Source organism: Lytechinus variegatus, chromosome 14 (genome assembly GCF_018143015.1).
Source record: "Lytechinus variegatus isolate NC3 chromosome 14, Lvar_3.0, whole genome shotgun sequence".
In the NCBI taxonomy this organism is placed as follows: Eukaryota; Metazoa; Echinodermata; class Echinoidea; order Temnopleuroida; family Toxopneustidae; genus Lytechinus; species Lytechinus variegatus.
Genome location: NC_054753.1, coordinates 22,037,860 through 22,056,106, shown reverse-complemented (window position 1 = coordinate 22,056,106; position 18,247 = coordinate 22,037,860). Strand labels below are relative to the sequence as shown.

Sequence of the window (18,247 nt, the reverse complement as noted above, 5' to 3'; positions counted from 1 at the left end):
ACAGGGGACATGTGCCCCCCCCCCTTTGATACGCAAAATAAAAATAATTGTAATGTATATTTTTTTTCATTTTTTATGCTTGTCATTTTATGTCTGGTATGAAATATCCTTTATTTGTGGTTGATTTTTTTTAGGGGCTTGTCAACATTTTCCTCCGAAAAAACTGCACCCCCCTTTGGAAAATCCTGGATCAGCCCCTGAAATGTGGTATCTTGATATTTCTTCTCTATTCTGCAATCATTGTTTGGTTTCAAGAAACCAATTCGAGTGAAGAGCTGAGCTGAAAGATGTGTGTTTTATAGGAATATACAAACTTGAATAATATATAGCCACAATAACAATATTACCAAATAAACTTCAAAAATGCGCAATCAGAAACCAACTCCTTTTTATGCCCATCCTTATTATATTTTTCATCCACGATATGTACAAATATGTAATGGGACTTTTTGTGCATCTACGTTTATGAAGGACTTCTACCATCGTTTTTATTGAACTGTTTAAGTCTAATTGTAATAATCACGAATATCCTTCTAGAAATGCTGCAAACTTTCACTTTTCTAACATAAGAACTTGCCTATCTCATAAATCTTTTTTTTTTCGTCGCACAGTTCTTTGGAATTCTTTGCCCGTTAGATGGAAAACATCTTGCTCATTTAATATTTTCAAACGTAACATTGGAAATTTCTTAAATGATAATTAAACTAGTGTGTAAATCATACCACTTGTATGTCTATGTCTTTGTAATTTTTTCAGATTGTTTTGTATATATCTTGTAACTTTTGATATTGTCTATGATTTTTATTATTTCAAAAGTAATTTTAGTCGACCTTATTGTGAGGAAATTCTCTCCTGCTTATATGGCTGCTTCCATCCCAATGCCATTTTTTAATCTAAACCTATGACTTTGATGTAAGATATTCTTTGTTCCTCATGTATTTTATCAACTCAATTTTATGCAGAAAGAAAAATAAACTTAATTTAATTGAATTAAATATCGCGCTCTGAAAATTTCATCAAAGTCCAGTGCGAAATAATTAATGTATATAATGTTAGACATTCGCTAAATTTCACAAAACAGTTGATATGAACCTCCTGGTCTGTATGCAAATGGGGGAACCGATGACGTCACCCGCTCACTATTAATTTTATTTTGCTTTCTTATTAATGTTATGAAAATCGGAAGTATTGGATTTTCCCTTTTTTTCACAAATGTTAACGAGGCTCGTTTATACGCCCTGAACATGTCGAATAACAATACTCCCAATATATTGCGATTCACTGGACTGCTTTCTTGTTGCCAAATCTGCTAAAAACATGAATTATTCATACTATTCGTAAAACAGAGTACAAAAGAAAATCGATTCTTTTATTTGCATAATTATCACCATGATGCTCACATAGGTCTGTTTTGATAGAATGAGCAGAGTTTAAAAGAGTGATAACTTTTTATTTATTTCGGAACCGATTTTTAGCAAACTGTCGGCACTTTGCTCGTTTAATTTGTTTTAGTTATTCAATCAACTTTTCAACGGCATGGACTTGACCTTCAGCCTGGATACTACTTACTCGACCCTTGTACAGTGTTATCTCGTCATCACCATAGCAACATGCCAGTTATTTAAACTTGCACCAATAACTGCACAGTCGGCACTAAACGTACTGACCGTGGAAACCAAAGGAGAGCAAAATGGTAGATCCTAGCACCGCCGACCGGTGGTTTAAGGCGATGGAAGACATACCCTCCTTGACTGAAAACCCTGAAAGATACCGAGAAATCTTTTTGGCGCTTTCACCAACCTTTCTCCAGAAAGGGTTTCTATTTGATGCCGTCACGGGATATTTCGACTCCGGTGTTATGGGACGTCTGATCGGCTGCGTTGGAAGCGCGAAAAATCGAGTATTCAACGTGTTGGCTGTGGGTCTCGGAGAAGGTGGGTAGCGCTCACCACTCTTTTGTTGAAGGTCAAGTCCTAATCAGAAAAAATGTTGATTTGGATCAATAGAGAAAAATCAGACAGCAGAACGCTGAAAATTTCATCAAAATCGGATGTAAAATAAGAAAGTTATGACATTTCAAAGTTTCGCTCATTTTCAACAAAAATAATTATATGGACGAGCCATTATCTTTTGCTCGCTTACATCTTGAGAAATTCTGCTCCATATTTGCAATATACGAATATTCTTTGCCCAGTAAGCCATTGTCTCTTACTAAGGATAATCCGGGAAGATAATGTGAAAAGAACAACATTTCACATTTTTTCCCTGTGTAACCTTCTTGTAATACCATCGGTTGAGCTTCAGTTTAAAATTCGAGGGGCCATTGCATTATGTTCCTTTGTGTCTCGTCATTCGAAAGGCGCGTTTTAAGTACAATTTTTGTCATATGTATATTTTTTCTTCCTTCCACCTGATCCAGGTAAACACGAATTCCACATGCTTCAGAAGCTGTCTTCCTACTTCAATTCGATCCGTGTCACTGCCGTAGACCCAAATAAGGGAATGTTACAAACGTTCTGTGCAAGACTCAAAGATTGTGACGTCACGAAATCCATCGCGTGTCGTCCGTTCGAGGGGACGTACAGTGAGTTTCTGGAGAGCTCATTGGCTGATTGCAAGTTCGATTTCATCACTTCCATCCATTCTCTGTATTACATGGGAGATATCAATCGTGTCGTTAAGAGTATGTTATCCTCTCTTCAGCCCACGGGTATCGTGTACGCTGCCGTAGTCCCTGGTCAGTATCATAAATATATTACCAGGGCACTGGGAACGATTGCTGCTGTTAATTTGAAAAGCAAAAAAAAAAATACAAAAAAAGAAAATACGAGAAAATGGGCATCAAATCGGTCCCGAGAAATTTGAAAAGCGAACGAAAAGGTTTTAACTACAAAATGGACATCAAATAGGTTCCAAGATATTCGAAGAGCAAAAAAAAAAAATAGGTTTGCATTACAAAATGGAGTTCGAATCAGTCCAGAGAGATATGAAAAGCAAGAAAAAAATAATGAAAAATAGAATTATATTTAAAAAAAAGGGTTTCCAAACAAAATGAAGGTCATTTTGATTACATTTTCCATTTTTACACATCTTCCAGAATTATATCTAAGGGAGGCCCATGGAGAATGATACACGCAGCACCCCAAGGAGATTTTAGGGGTGCTTTAATTAGCACCCCTCTTCAAATAGATTGCATAGTCTATGTGGAATCATCTTCATGGTCTGAACTGGGTTTATGATAAACCCATAATGCTATATGCTGCTGCTCTGATCCGTCTACATCATATAATGGTTGGCCCGTATGGCCTTTTATAAAAACGGTTCCACGACATGTTTGTTGATTGATTGGTCCATATGGGCTCTTATTTGCATCCAAGATAAAAACATACACGTGTAGCGTGATGTTTTAAAATAATATGAATAGGCAAGAGATGAAAAGAGCAAAATACAATTCAAAAGATAACAATTTACAACAAATGAAAAGCATGACATACCCGATACAGGGACCAGCAAAGGCCGAAGGCCTATCAAGGCTAGTCCCCTAAAATGGCATACAATCAAGTGGGTAAAGTATACAGCAATACAAAAGGGCAAACAGGCAACAAAAAAATATTGAATGAATGATTGATTAATAAGAGATGATTTGTATTGTCTCGTATTGTATTTGCAACTGCGACAATTCAATGCTCCGATGTAAGATCTGCTCGTAAATTACTCTAAAAAAAACTCAAATATGATTACTTGAATTGTTTATATGTGATTTGTTATACAAAATCAGGAAACCCAAGTGTACATAGAGGACCACACCAGTTATTTTACACCGGTGTAAGATAGGTGGTGTTATTTTTACAAATAGGTGTTACTATGGTTGTTACATTTACACTCTTTGGTGTTATGTTTAATCTCTAGGGTGTTATTTTAACACCTCGGGGTGTGGTCTTCTACACTCTAAAAATGAAGTGCTAATTTAGCTCTTAAAAAGCGTGTATAGTGACTGCACTTCGGAGGGCTGATTTGTCTAGTTCAACTGCACTTCGGAGTGCTGATTTGTCTAGTTCAAATTTGAACTAGACAAATCAGCCCTCCGAACTGCAGTCACTATACACGCTCTTTAAGAGCTAAATTAGCACTTCATTTTTTAGAGTGTATTAACACCAATTGGTGTCAGTTTTAACACCACAATTTTTACAGTGTGCTAAAAAAAACTCTACTACAATCCTATAGCTGTAAACCTGTCCCCTCTGGCAAGAAGACCGGAGCAAAATTAATGTTTTAGTATGCAATGAGAACACGCGGTATTTAGATGAATAAACAATAAGACGTTTAATGTGAAAAACACACACACATTCATTTGACGACACGACGAGCAAAAACTACAAGATAATGATATTCAATGGATGATAACTGGCATTCATGTAAAATCTAGAACCTCAAAGTTTAGTTTGACTTAATTGTTTGTCGTTTTGTTTCATTGAGTGATCAAAATCTGCAAATAAGGATATATCTTGACCATTTCCTTCAATTTACAGATGAGAACGATTTAGGGAAACTTTTCAATGCGAAACCATGGCTAACAAAGAGGACGGCGTTTTCAATAACAACGGCACTTGAAATAAAGTCTATAGCAGAGAGAAGAGGGTACAACGTTGACATTCATCGAGTATCTCTGAGGTTAGTAGTTTTCTTGTGTGGATGATAGGTACGGGGGTCGCGGAATGATTTTCAGGGGGGGGGGCTGACCATGCAGAAAATCGCAATCATAATTAAGCTAATTTTCGTTTTTGTACAAGGTTTTGGGAAAAAGTGGGGGGGGGGCGGGGGCTGAAGCCCCCGCCGCCCTCCCGCTTCCGCTGCCCCTGAGGTGTTTTTTTGCTCCGCGATGCATGACGGTTTTAAAATAATCGCGGAGCAAAAAACAACCTCAGATATGAAAATATGAAACACGTGGGTAAATTATGATTTTTTTTAATTGATATGCCTTTTCCTTGTTGGGAGAGGAGGTGTAGTCCTTTCTGTAATACTTTATCTGATTTGCAAAAAGGAAAACAACATTTTTGAGTGATGACTCTCCCATTGTGCTTGACAACTTTTGTTTTCTTTATCTTCCTACTGAAACCGAATTTTGACCATGATGAGAACCCTATTCTTATGGTTCAAGCCCGGGGGGGGGGGCACTTATATTGGCGAGTGGATACCATGCCCGACCAAAACACACGTAAATAGGATGTGCTGTTCAAGATAGGGCCTGTTACGTACGTAACATGAAAAAAGGTATCTATTTCGCTAGGAAAGTACGTGTTTAGGGTCAAAATTGCGGGGATGATAAAACAAAATTAAAATGTTTTATAAAGGATGTCTTTTTTGTCCTAAAGGCGCTGTCACACCTTGTGGTTTTAGACAGCGTATGCCCGACGTATCAAAATTTATCTAAAACGTCGGCATACGCTAAACTTTGTTTTTTTTCAACTCTGGGCGTATACTTAGCGTATTCATAACGAGTTAGACGTATACATAACGTATTAGTAACTTATATCGAACGCTTCGTTAACTTATAAATAACGTATTCCAACGAATGCTTAGCGAATTGCTGGCGTACACAACTTATGCCCTACGATAGCCTAACTTACGCATAGCGCGCGGCAGCGTATCGCTGACGAACACGTGTCGTAGCCTATAAAATGGCTGCCGCTCGACTATTCAAATCATAACCGCACGATACATCACCGTATCAACACCATCGCCATGTCGAAGAAAACTCCTGTGAACCCCACCTTCATATACCAATTCCTATAAACGTTGTCAATACGCCATTATACGGTAGCTTTAAGTTATAAACACGTTCAGTAAGTTTTGTGGTCGTCCGAGCACGTCTTCATACGTCAATATACGTTGGAGTTAAGTTACACATACGTTCAAAGCACGTTACTCATAGGTTAGAAGTAAGTTTTAGGGTACGCTGGACATTATCTCGACGTACATCGACTTATGAGTAACTTACGAGTAACGTGTGTCAACGTGTATCAACGATCGCGTAACTTGCCTACAACTTATGACCCGCGTATGCGGGACGTATGAGCCATACGCTGGCATACGTCGAAAAATTTTGTGCTTGCACAAAATTTTTCGACGACCTCGCCGTGTGACGACGTATACCAGTGTGTTTTAGCGTACTCTTAACGTAATCAAAACTTACCCGTACGCCAGCGTATTCACCAAATTCCTCATACGTCGGGCATACGCTGTCTAAAACGCCAAGGTGTGACAGCGCCTTAACACTATGTGTTTGGAGTCCGATTTGCGCGAGGTGTGGAAGGTGGGGTCGTAATAAACCAAAAATGATGTAAGGTAAAACCGACGACCGGAGGACCCATGACATAACAAAATATTCCTATACATGTTTAGGGGTTCATTTCAGGGAATATTTGCCAAGACTATCGTTTTGTTTCCAATACTTGTTAGGGTAGGGTTTCACACGCCAATACTTGCTGAGGGGTGCATTTTCAGAAGATGGAAATTACGTGTTTAGATTGCTTTTCGAGACCTCATAGTCGCGCATGGTATCCACTCGTCAATGGAAGTGCCCCCCCCCCCCGGGGTTCAGGCATGTTTTTACATTTAAGTCATAGAATTCGAGCGCCAGTTGATAGCTAGTGAGCTTTCAATTGAATAAGGATAGACTTAAATATTTCGGAATCATACTTGCTAATTGTCTTCCTTAAAATTCCTTTAGATACGTGTGCTCATCCATTTTTGACGAAGACTCGGACTATGGCAACATGATACTCGATTTCGCGTCAATGACACCTTACTTCCGCCGCGTTGCGCCACGGGATATCGTAGAAGATGTCTTAACATTTTGGCGTAATAACATCACCGAGGAAAATGGTGTTTTGACTGCGTGTGGAGATGACGGTTTGGTGGTCATTTCAAAAGATTCAAACCAGTAATAATATCTATTCATGGGAGAAACATGTCATATGTTTTGGTAATTGAGTCTCGAGGTCGATTCTATAATGAGTCGATCTTGCCTATGCTTTGAGTGTTAATAGCCAAGATGTTTTCACTTAATTCACGATTATACGAATTCTGTATTTTTTAGGGAAATGTTACCCTTTTCACTAATTCAAGATCTTCCGAAACAACATTTGGTATATTTATATTGGCTCTTACACTTCCCCTCAACTCAATAAAGGAGATACAAAGAAAGAAATAAACAAGCAAATCGCATGCGGTTTATCTTTTTCTGCGAGTTCCAATATCGAGAATATGATTTCATGAAACGGCTGTTTGTTAACAATAAAGTTTGATAAAGAACAATAATACGAATAGAACAGACACGACAGATTGCCTGCCTATTATAAAAAAAAATGTTCGGAAACTTCTCCGTGGTGGGCCTATATTCTTCGGATCGCTTTTCGTTTGGAAGAAGCTTTTACCAAATTTGAAATTACTAGTGAGCGAAACGTTACTCTAAAGGGGTTTCACACCGGGATATGCGCATAGAGTTGCGTAGAGTTACTTAATACCGTGTTTACACAGGGACACGGCTCGAGGGTTCGACACGCGAGCCGTGCTCAACACGGCAATGTTATGCTGTGTAAACGCGATCAGTGTGATCCGCGAGCCGTGTCGAACACGGCTTTTTTGATCCGCCAAAATCGTAGGTTTCAACCCGCGAGCCGAGTCGAGTCAGACTCGGCAATTTTTTCGTGTGTAAACAGAAAGCCGTGTCGAACTCTCTTGACCAGGTCACTGCGCGCGCTTCTACTTTTGGCATTGTTGTTGTTCGCACGGACAAGATTCGATTCCGGCGGTGAATTTCCCGCGTTTAATTTGCGACGTCATAATTCTTCTTCCGTTCGAGATCTGCGAGCCGTGTTGAACTCGCCTTTTTATATGTACGTATAAACGCGATCTCTGATCCCTTCTTCGCAGTGTTCAACCCGGCTCGCGGATTCAACACCCGAGCCGAGTCAATGTGTAAACACGGAGTTAGAGACTACTTAACATTACGCCGCCAATCGCTTTGCCTATGGGTACCCGGGAGGAAGGCAAAATATCAAACATGTTTAATTTGTTTGCGCACTGCTGGTGTAAGGTGAGGTCTAGGCAAGTCTACGAACATTAAGCACTTGTACGCCACTCCTACACAACAATATGCAAAATTGGTGTTTCTCAAAACACTTTTTAAAACTCGCGCATGGCTTGAAATAATTATCTAAATAAATAGAATAAATCTCCTGAGCATAATGCGGAAAATTTCATTTATAATTACCAACATTTGTGAAAGCAGTTATGTGCACTTTGTCATGAATGTTGATTAGGTGGCTGATGCCTTTTCATGACATGATAATTATTTCAAATTTTCATACATGTGTGTAAGATACACTCTAAATTACAGGGATTTAAAATAAGTCCACATGGACTGTAGTTAGGGACCAATCGAAGTCCGGATTTAGTTTGAATCCATAAGATTCATTTTTAAATCTCGAAAGTTTTAAATTTAAATCATTTGAGATTTAAATTTAAGTCTTTAGGACTAAAACTAAATCCAGAAATCGACTGGTCCCTAACTACAGTCCAGCTGGACTTATTTCAAATCCCTGTAATTTAGAGTGTACGTCTTTCTTATAATAAAGTAAGTTGACTTTATCAGACTTTTTTCAAGTAAAAACATAACTTTGTTACTAAAATCCGTTATATTCTAACATGAGCTTAAAGAAATATGAAATAATGAATACATGAATAAACGAATCAGTCTCAACAACAGTGTTCCATTGTTAATGGCCAGCAAGGAAAGCAAATTATTGTTACATTTAATGCACCCATACAAAAAAAAATACAAAACAAGTTAGATGTTCCGTCAAGTAAATTCTGTGAATCAGCAGATTAGAGAATTCGGCTGCGAGAAAGTGTGTGCAACCTTTTGTAAAATAATTCACTTTGCAATTCCTTGTTATAATCATATGTGTATGGTTTGATTGGTTTTACTGAGAGAATAAAGCAATTTTGATATTGATAGTCCAGATTTCGCCTAATATTTTGCGTGACTGTATGTGTATACTGTATATCCCAGTATATGTGATGATGAGTGTGTGCGTGTGTGGATTTACAATTCATGTATGTATATAAAAAAAAAAGGTTCAACAAGTAGGATTAAGACAGGAAATAAAAAAATGAAAGAAAAAAAGAAACGAAAAACAATACAAATAAGAGTGATCAAGGAGAGAGAGAGAGAGATGAAAAGAAAAAAAGGAGGGAGTGTCATGAGAAATGTCAGATTAAAAAGTATAGACTAAAATTTACGACTTTATTTATTTCAATATTTATTGAGATTTCTTGATATGAAGAATTGATTTTTAAATTAAAAAATGGATTTTGAAATCAAGAAAAGAGTTCGAAATCTAGAATGGATTTAGAAATCAAGAATGGATTTTGAAATCAAGAATTGATTTTGAAATCAAGAATGGATTTTGAAATCAAGAATGGATTTTGAAATCAAGAATGGATTCTGAAATCAAGAATGGAATTTGAAATCAAGAATGGATTTCGAAATCAAGAATGGATTCTAAAATCAAGAATGGATTTTGAAATCAAGAATGGATTTTGAAATCAGGAATGGATTTCGAAATCAAGAATGGATTTTAAAATCAAGAATGGATTTCGAAATCAAGAATGGATTTTAAAATCAAGAATGGATTTTAAAATCAAGAATGGACTTTTAAATCAATGATGGGTCTTGAAATCAAGAGTTGATTTTGTAATTGAGAATAGATTTAAAAATTAAGAATGGATTTTGAAATTAGGAATGGATTTTTAAATAAATTGATTTTTAAATTAAGAGTTGATTTTGAAATCAAGAATGGATTTTGAAATCAAGAATAAATTTTGAAATCAGGAATGGATTTCGAAATCAAGAATGGATTTTAAAATCAAGAATGGATTTTGAAAAAAAGTGATGGATCTATAAATCAAGAGTTGATTTTGTAATCAAGAATAGATTTTGAAATTAAGAATGGAATCTTAATTAAGAATGGATTTTTAGATAAATTGATTTTGAAATCAAGAGTTGATTTTGAAATCAAAAATGGATTTTGAAATCAAGAATGGACTTTGATATCAAGAATGGATTTTGAAATCAGGAAGAGATTTTGAAATTAGGAATGGCATTCGTGATATCAAGAAAAGAAATCACTGATGTCAAGATATTCCCATTTATTCACTTTAGAATATAATTTCTTGATACCAATATTTGAAATTTTGATAGCAAGAAATATATTCTTGAATGCATGAAAGCTATTTCTTGATATCAAGACTGTATCTTGATATCAAGAAGTAGAACCGTTGACATACAATTCTTGATATTTAAGAAATAGAATTCTTAATTTCATTAAATGAATTTTTGATTTATAAAAATTGCATTTGTTAATTGTAGAAAACAATATTTGATATATTGATATCAAGAAATCTATTCGTGTTATAAAAAAATGCCATTTCGAGATTTCAACTATTAATTCTAAAAATTGCATTTCTTGATATGATGAAATAGGAATAATACAGACATCTTTATTAAACCGCCCGGGAATATGGTACACGCCAAATAAAAGTAATGACAGTATTTCACTCTCTTCAGTTGCGAATGTTTGAGAATAAAGTTGATATGAAAGTCGACGGCCCAGCAATGAAATCAGGTTTAATATCATGATTGTGATGACAATGGCTCAGTTTAATGTATCTTTGTTCATTACACATTTCTTCCTTTTTCCCTTTCCAAAAGGAGAAAACATAATCTTGCATGCTCTTGGAAAATTCCGAGTGCGTGGTTACATGGAATACCTTGAAATAATCCATCGCCTACTTGCTTGCAAGACTCAAAGCAAGGCAAATCAGATTAATGCTAGAGATACAGAAGCATGTCACCACACATAATAATCATGAATATATGAAAAGACTTCATGACTGTTGTGTAACGAAGAAGGGCGGAAATTAAAATATGTATTTAGGACAGATGAATCTATATTTTTACGAAGCGACAAGAGGCCTGGGATACATTTCCGTTGCAGTTTTTATTTTGTTTTGGACAATGGAATTCCAAATGTATGAAACTGTAGATAATGTTCTTGCGTTATATATAAGGAAATGTATATATTACGCATGTGGTTCTACGAAAGAATGACTGTACTGTAAACCTATGGTATTGGTAAAAGGATATCTTCTTAGCATTATATTAAACTCCAAAATGTACTTTGTAGTCAGGGGCGGCGGCATTTTTATTCGGATAGGGGCAACATATACATATATACCCGAAAGGTGTCTGATTTTTTTATGGAGTATAATTATACTATAATTATACTTAGAGTATAATACTATAATTAAACTATAATTATACTTAGAGTATAATTACTCTGCAAATCGAAACGCGTTGTGATATCCGTGTGGGCAGTTTTAATCCCAATGACAATTACGGTACCGTATTTGTACTTACAGATCATTTTGCATACTTTATTTGATTCATTCTGCCTTGATCGAAAATTCAAAATTTTGACGTAAACAAGCGTAACAGTACATGCGCGATGACATCACAATGAACTTTTCGGGCGATAGCTTGTTGACAGTGGATATCGTTTTGATTATCGGGATGTCGTTCATGCAGCCCAGTAAAAATTCTTGCATTGCTCTCAACCAATCAGATTGAAGGGATTTTCTCATCCATTCTATAATTTTGAATTAAGCATTATCGCTATATTTTTGTTGTTTGGTTTTCGCACAGAGTTGAGTAGGAAGCAAGAAGTGTGATATATTTGTGGAAAGTGAAGAAATAAAATCGATAGTATCGGTGTAAGAATACACCCCCCTCACTGTTTTGAATGCTGCACCCGACACACTAGATGCATCTCACTATATGACTATTAAGAATTTTTTTTCATTCATTTGGACAGGCGAGAGTGTCTGAATAAATTGTCAGTATGAAAAATGCACGTATTGTACATATCAGGTTTCTTTAAGGAGCAGTCTCCAAAATCACATAGTATCACGAATAACTAAAAGGGGGTATCGGTATCTGTTAGGCTATTGCTCTATGTAGACACAGCTGAGACCACAGTGGTTCAAAATGATTTTTTCCCCCTTTATGCGTTCAAGACATAAAGCAATTTCGGCACGAGCATGCATAAGATACCCGTCACTCGTATTTTCGTTTGCTTTGAAATAGAGGAAGTTTATCCTGACGATGTGTTTGATCTAGTAAGAGCAGAAATATTGGGAAAAAATATCAATGCAGGTTTGATGAAAATTCATCGAAGAATAAGAGAAATATGATTTTTTTTTAAGATTTGAATATCTGACGTCATATGTAAGCACTTCTTTCCTAGGCCTATCATGTAGTATGAATTCGATATACTCATTTTTTTCATGGAACATGAAAAATAGAGGTGTTTGATATGTGAATAGAAATTACAAATATAAATTATGATACGACAAAATATAGGAGCCGCTCGTGTGTGACGTCACACAGTAAAAAAAATCATAACCTCAATTTACTTCGAAGAAATTTCATCAAACAGCATAGTTAAGCAATACTCTCCTAACTTGTCGTGTATTAAAACCAACCTAACCCAAATATTTTCTCCAACTTTTCTGCTTTTTCTTCAAACCAAATTTTCGTCAGTGTGAACTTCCCTTTTAAAGCGATGGGTAAAAGCTCTCGACATCCCTTCTCTCTCCGGCATTACTAGCGTAACTGAGGGGTCAGAGTAACGATTTGCAGAATTTTGTGACTCGAGATCAGTGCGACCACATTGTCCATACACTCGTAATTCCGAAGCTTTGTTATTCCAAAGGTTCGGATATTCCGAAGGTTCGTTATTCCGAAGGTTCGTATTTCCGAAGGCTCGTTAGTCCGAAGGTTCATATTTCCGAAGGTTCGTTAGTCCGAAAACGAAATGAGGTTCGTATTTCCGAAGGTTCGTTAGTCCGAAAACGAAGTGAGGTTCGTAATTCCGAAGGTTCATTAATCTGAAAACGAAATGAGGTTAGTAATTCCGAAGGTTCGTTAGTCCGAAAACTAAATGCTTAACGAACCTTATTTCGTTTTCGGACTATCGAACCTTCGGAACAACGAACCTTATTTCGTTTTCGACTTAACGAACCTTCGGAACAGCGAATCTTATTTTCTTTTCGGATTAACGAACATTCGGAACATCGAACCTTATTTCATTTACGGATTATCGAACCTTCGGAATAACGCCACAAATGTTCGGATTAACGAACCCTTTTACGTTTTCGGATTAACGAACATCGAGGTATACGCAATTTGCGTGTTTCGGAATTACGAAGTGTAACCATTGCCCATACCCAGAATGTCCGCAGTGTGTTCACATGACTCTGTGAATATCAGATTCACATGGCCGTATTCTTAAGTCGGGTTTAATATTAACCATGGTCTAACTTTGTGCTAAAATTATGGGAAGCCAAACATTTCCAAAAAATGTTTACATTGCATATTTCTAATAGTGTGCTCTTCCTTAATTCTTTTATGGTGAAGACATTTATCTTATTAATCCTTCCCAGAAAGTTAAGAATGATTTGAGAGTCAAATTAGCTGATACATTGAACGTGTACTGTAGGAGATTTATGTCACAATTGGCTTTCCATAGTTAAACCGCAACTTGAAACCAGAGTTTGAATTCAACCCCACCTTAGAATATACGGGCCACTGTGTTTAATCTGCGCGTTTTATCGCTGTGTAGATGTTAACAGTATTATGACACGCTGTGTGACAATCCTCTTTCCATCAGGGTGTAATATTAAGGATTTTTTGCAGCAGCTACGCAAACGCTTTCTTGAACATAGAATATGTATTGTCAAATAACCTTCATGATAATGTAGTCTTAGTCGACGGTCGGTGAACCGAAACAGCAGTTTCGTCCATAACTCAGGACAAACTACATTTGAAATCTTTGTCTGCTCCGAAACGTGGAAAGAAACTTCTCTTCCGATTCACCACTCGACAAAGACCTCCCAGGCTTTCACTGTTATTTGATTTGCATTTTCAATGCGTTTGCTTCGTGCTAGGATTGATTCTTCGTCGCAATGCAAGAATTCTCTATTTTAAAGAATGAGGACGGACAGTGTTCACATGTAGGCCTGAAAAGTGCATGGGCTTTGCACCCCTGCTCTCCAAAATCAGGCTCAATATGTATTGTGTATGTGAGGGTGTGTGCGTGTGTGGGTGGGAGCGTGCGTTAAATGAGGGGGTTTGTTGTGTATGATTTATATTTTTATGTTGGTGTATAATAAAAGACATATGTGACCCGGCACCCCCCAACCAACAATAGGTCGCCCAAAATGATTTTTTTTTAAGATTTTCAATTAGCTTGAAAAATAACCTTAGAACTATTAAGCTTCGAGGTGATTTACACTTTGTCAAATAAACAAATAACCCTTACAAGCTATACAGTGTCTCGCACCCTGATGGCATGCAGCGTTTCATATCTCGATTTGGCGAGATAACGTATCTCTGGATACGTTATCTCAATGGCCCGTATTCTGACGTCGGCTTTAACTTAAACTCAGGTTTAAAGTTGTGGTTTAAGTATGAACAGCCACTTGCTACATAATCACTAACAGTAGAGATATCATACTTCAGCTCATTCGGCTCTCAAATCATTCATAATTGTCAAGGAAGTATAAATAGATGATTGTCTTCACCATCAATGAATCAGGAAAGAGCACAGTGAACATATGAAAGATACACCTTAATAAAATTTTGATACTTTTGGCTTCCCATATTTAAACCACAACTTAAACTTAAGTCTAAGTTAAACCCGACTTCAGAATACTGGTCAATGTCACTTAAAGCTTCAGAAGACAGCAAAGCGATTCCGCATATCGAATATCAAACCGGGGGGGGGGGCTGAGGGTGGTGACTTCCCGTTCAACTCTCTGTTAGATCAAATCTCGATCTGCTCCTGTGACCCGTTTGATAAAGAGGTACAACGATTCAACTTTGGAAATCATGGCAACTACCATTGCAACGCGGCCAAGCGGGCCAACCACGTTCAAGGTTACCATGGAAGTTACAATAATGGCAAATTTACAATAATTACAATAGTAATTCTTTATTGAAATGGGCACCTGTAGGGGCTCTATTATCTCGTCGACCACGGTCTACAAAATAGTATGCCCGTTTCTCTCATGGTTGCGTCGGAATATCAAAGCTCGTTATCCGCCAGCGGTAAGAAACATTCCATCGTAAACTGTTCTTAAAGGTCAAGTCCACCCCAGAAAAATGTTGATTTTGAATAAATAGAGAAAAATAAACTAGCATAACACTGAAAATTTCATCAAAATCGGATGTAAAGTAAGAAAGATATGACATTTTAAAGTTTCGCTTATTTTTCACAAAACAGTGATATGCACATCTCAGTGACATGCAAATTAGATGGTCGATGATGTCCCTCACTCACTATTTCTTTTGTTTCTTATTGTTTGAATTATACAATATTTCATTTTTACAGATTTGACAATGAGGACCAACTTGACTGAACTATATAGTATTAAACAATGCTAATTCCACATGTTCAGGGAGGAATTAATTATTGTTTCACTTGACAATGAGGAGAAAATTAGAATATTTCATATATCATATAATAAAATACAAAAGAAATAGTGAGTGGGTGACGTCATCGGTCTCCTAATTTGCATACCCACCAAACTTTAACATGTCATCAGTTACTTTACATCCGATTTTGATGAAATTTTCAGTGTTATGCTTGTTAGATTTTTTCTTTTTATTCAAATCAACATCAACAAGGTCTAAATTCTCTTGTGGTTGGGGATAAGCAGGCCGAAACACCCCCTCCCTCCCCCCAAAAAATCAGAACAAACAATTCTGATTAGACACATTGAGCATTAATTCAAAATGCGTCAGCTAAATGAAAGCGTATAATGAGAAGAAGTTATTTTATTAACATATTGTAATTATTAACAATACAATTCAGCATGCAGTATTCATGGTATTCATCTATAAAACCAATACTAATACTCAGCTAATACTCAGACATTGACGTTATTTATAAACGATATTTTAAATAAATAAATAAACACCATGAATATATATACACATATACACACATATATATATATACAGGCCTATATATATTCATATATATATATATATATCTCTACAATAAATTCATGCCTATATGGCCTGTTTATGGTATATATATACATATACTTCATATTGATTCACCCATGCATTGATAAAGGTGTGTCGAAGACAAATGACGCCTAGTGCTATGTTGCATCGTATCACGGATTCTGCTTTGGTATACGCTCTTTATTCGGAATTACTGTTTTCCACAACTTCATTAGTCTGTAACACGCAAATGGCAGCTACCAATGTTCGTTGGTCCAAAAACTAAAAAAAAAACACCATTGGCTAATCCGAACAATGTGGCATTTTCCGAGGGTTCGTTATTCGAATCTTTGTTAACTCGACACTGCAATAAGGTTCCTTTTTTTTCGTCGGTGGGCGCGTCGTGGTCGGGTGGTTCTGACTCTCGCCTTTCAAACAGAGGGCCGTGGGTTCGAATCCTAGCCATGGCGTGTTTTCCTTCAACAAGAAATTTATCCACACTGTGAGGTCCACCCAAGTGAGATTAATGGGTACCCGGCAGGATTAATTCCTTCCATGCACTGAGCTCGAGCTTAAGCCTGGATAATAACAGCAGCGCATTTTACAGTTTTATCTTCAAGCAAAAATCTCTTTATAGCTCCAGCTATTATTCTATTCTTATAAATTTTTTCAATTATTACAATTTTTCTAATGTTCGTTATATTCTGTAGGTTCGACAGTTCCGATATAAAATGATATTAGTACGGAAGTGACTTAACTGTAGGACTGCTAACGCTTTTTTTTTCATTATATGTCAAACATTCGGAATGGTGAACCCTATTTCATTTTTTGATTAATGTACCTTCGGACTAGGCCTATAAACCTTAGGACTACCGACCAACGGATTGATCGAACCTTCTGAATAACAAATCTTCGGAATAACGAGCCCATGCCTTATTTTTTATAAAAACACATAGACTTAAGCAGTTAGCTCCTAAACAGACGCTTGCAATCCATACGGAACCGCTTGTTCATGAGAGTATATACAAAGTAATTGATAATGTGATTGATGCCTGGTAGTCGTTTGCCGATGTAAACCAGGGTATCGGCCGTGATGGAGGACTCGATGATCTCCAGAGTGCTGTCTCGAAGATGGAAAAAGACAATGGGTGGCAGCCATGAAGCAAGGAGTATTGTCGTCACTGCCATCAACATCTTCGTTGTTCTGTTCTCGCCGCGGTCAGATAGCTTTGGTCTGGGACAACTCGGTCCGGAGGCATTCGGTTTAGGATGAGTGTGTGACCTCTGATCAACGGTACCTGAAACTGACAGGGTGCCAGAGAGGTCTTTTGGAGAAGAACTGTTTATCAGCAAGTGATTTGATGGGTTTCTTATTTGCAGGTCTACGTCGCTTGTAATAGTCTTATCCAATGGTTCACTAGGAGATGATTGAAGACCACTACTACCTGATGGTGGCTGGGAAAAATTAGCTGGGAACAATGTATTCGAGATGCCCCCTGTAAGCTGAGCATGTACTTTGGCCTGCTTTCTAATGGCCATGTATATTTTGCCATACATTGTAACGCTCGTAACCAAAGCAAAGACGAAACCTGATGTCTTCAGCCATGCCTCGAGAGTATCTAAGAAGTCATAGACGTCCACCACGAGACAGGTGATTTCCCCGCGGCTGGACGTAACTGCATCCACATAGATGAGCTTTGTGCATGTCAGAGAGCTTCCGAGAACCCAACAGGTGACCCCCAGGACCAGCGCGCGTTTATTCGACGTCCGCTTTCCAAACGGCCGGCAGACGTAGAAGAAGCGGTCAATGGCGATCGCTGCGGTCAGGAACAGAGAGGCGAAGGCTAGCGAGTTGATGCCGAAGAGGGCTATACGACAAACCACCTTGACTGTAAATTGATCGGAGACCGAATTGATGATGTTTATCGGTGCGAGTAGGGATGCTGCAAGGTCGATAATACCTTGGGCAATTATCAGGATGTCGGTGCTTATCTTCCGCTTCTTCTTGTAATATACAGTGATGATGAGGACGTTGCCAGGAATGCCAAAGATGATCTGGAGACTATAAAAAATTACAGCGTAGATGCTGATTGGCGATAAGAGAGCCAT

The 18,247-nt window shown here is 37.3% G+C and overlaps 2 protein-coding genes across 2 annotated transcripts; one reads left to right on the top strand and one right to left on the bottom strand.

Annotated features, from left to right (window-relative positions):
* Positions 1 to 1,626: 1,626 nt before the first annotated feature.
* On the top strand, positions 1,627 to 7,006 carry LOC121428175 (histamine N-methyltransferase A-like). The gene is made up of 4 exons (XM_041624779.1): positions 1,627 to 1,934; positions 2,420 to 2,737; positions 4,530 to 4,671; positions 6,731 to 7,006. The coding sequence occupies exons 1-4, from the start codon at positions 1,691 to 1,693 to the stop codon at positions 6,945 to 6,947; spliced, it is 921 nt and encodes a 306-aa protein (XP_041480713.1). The 5' UTR covers positions 1,627 to 1,690; the 3' UTR covers positions 6,948 to 7,006.
* A 10,098-nt stretch (positions 7,007 to 17,104) lies between these two features.
* On the bottom strand, positions 17,105 to 18,247 carry LOC121427271 (C5a anaphylatoxin chemotactic receptor 1-like). Its single transcript, XM_041623608.1, has one exon. The coding sequence runs from the start codon at positions 18,245 to 18,247 to the stop codon at positions 17,105 to 17,107; it is 1,143 nt and encodes a 380-aa protein (XP_041479542.1).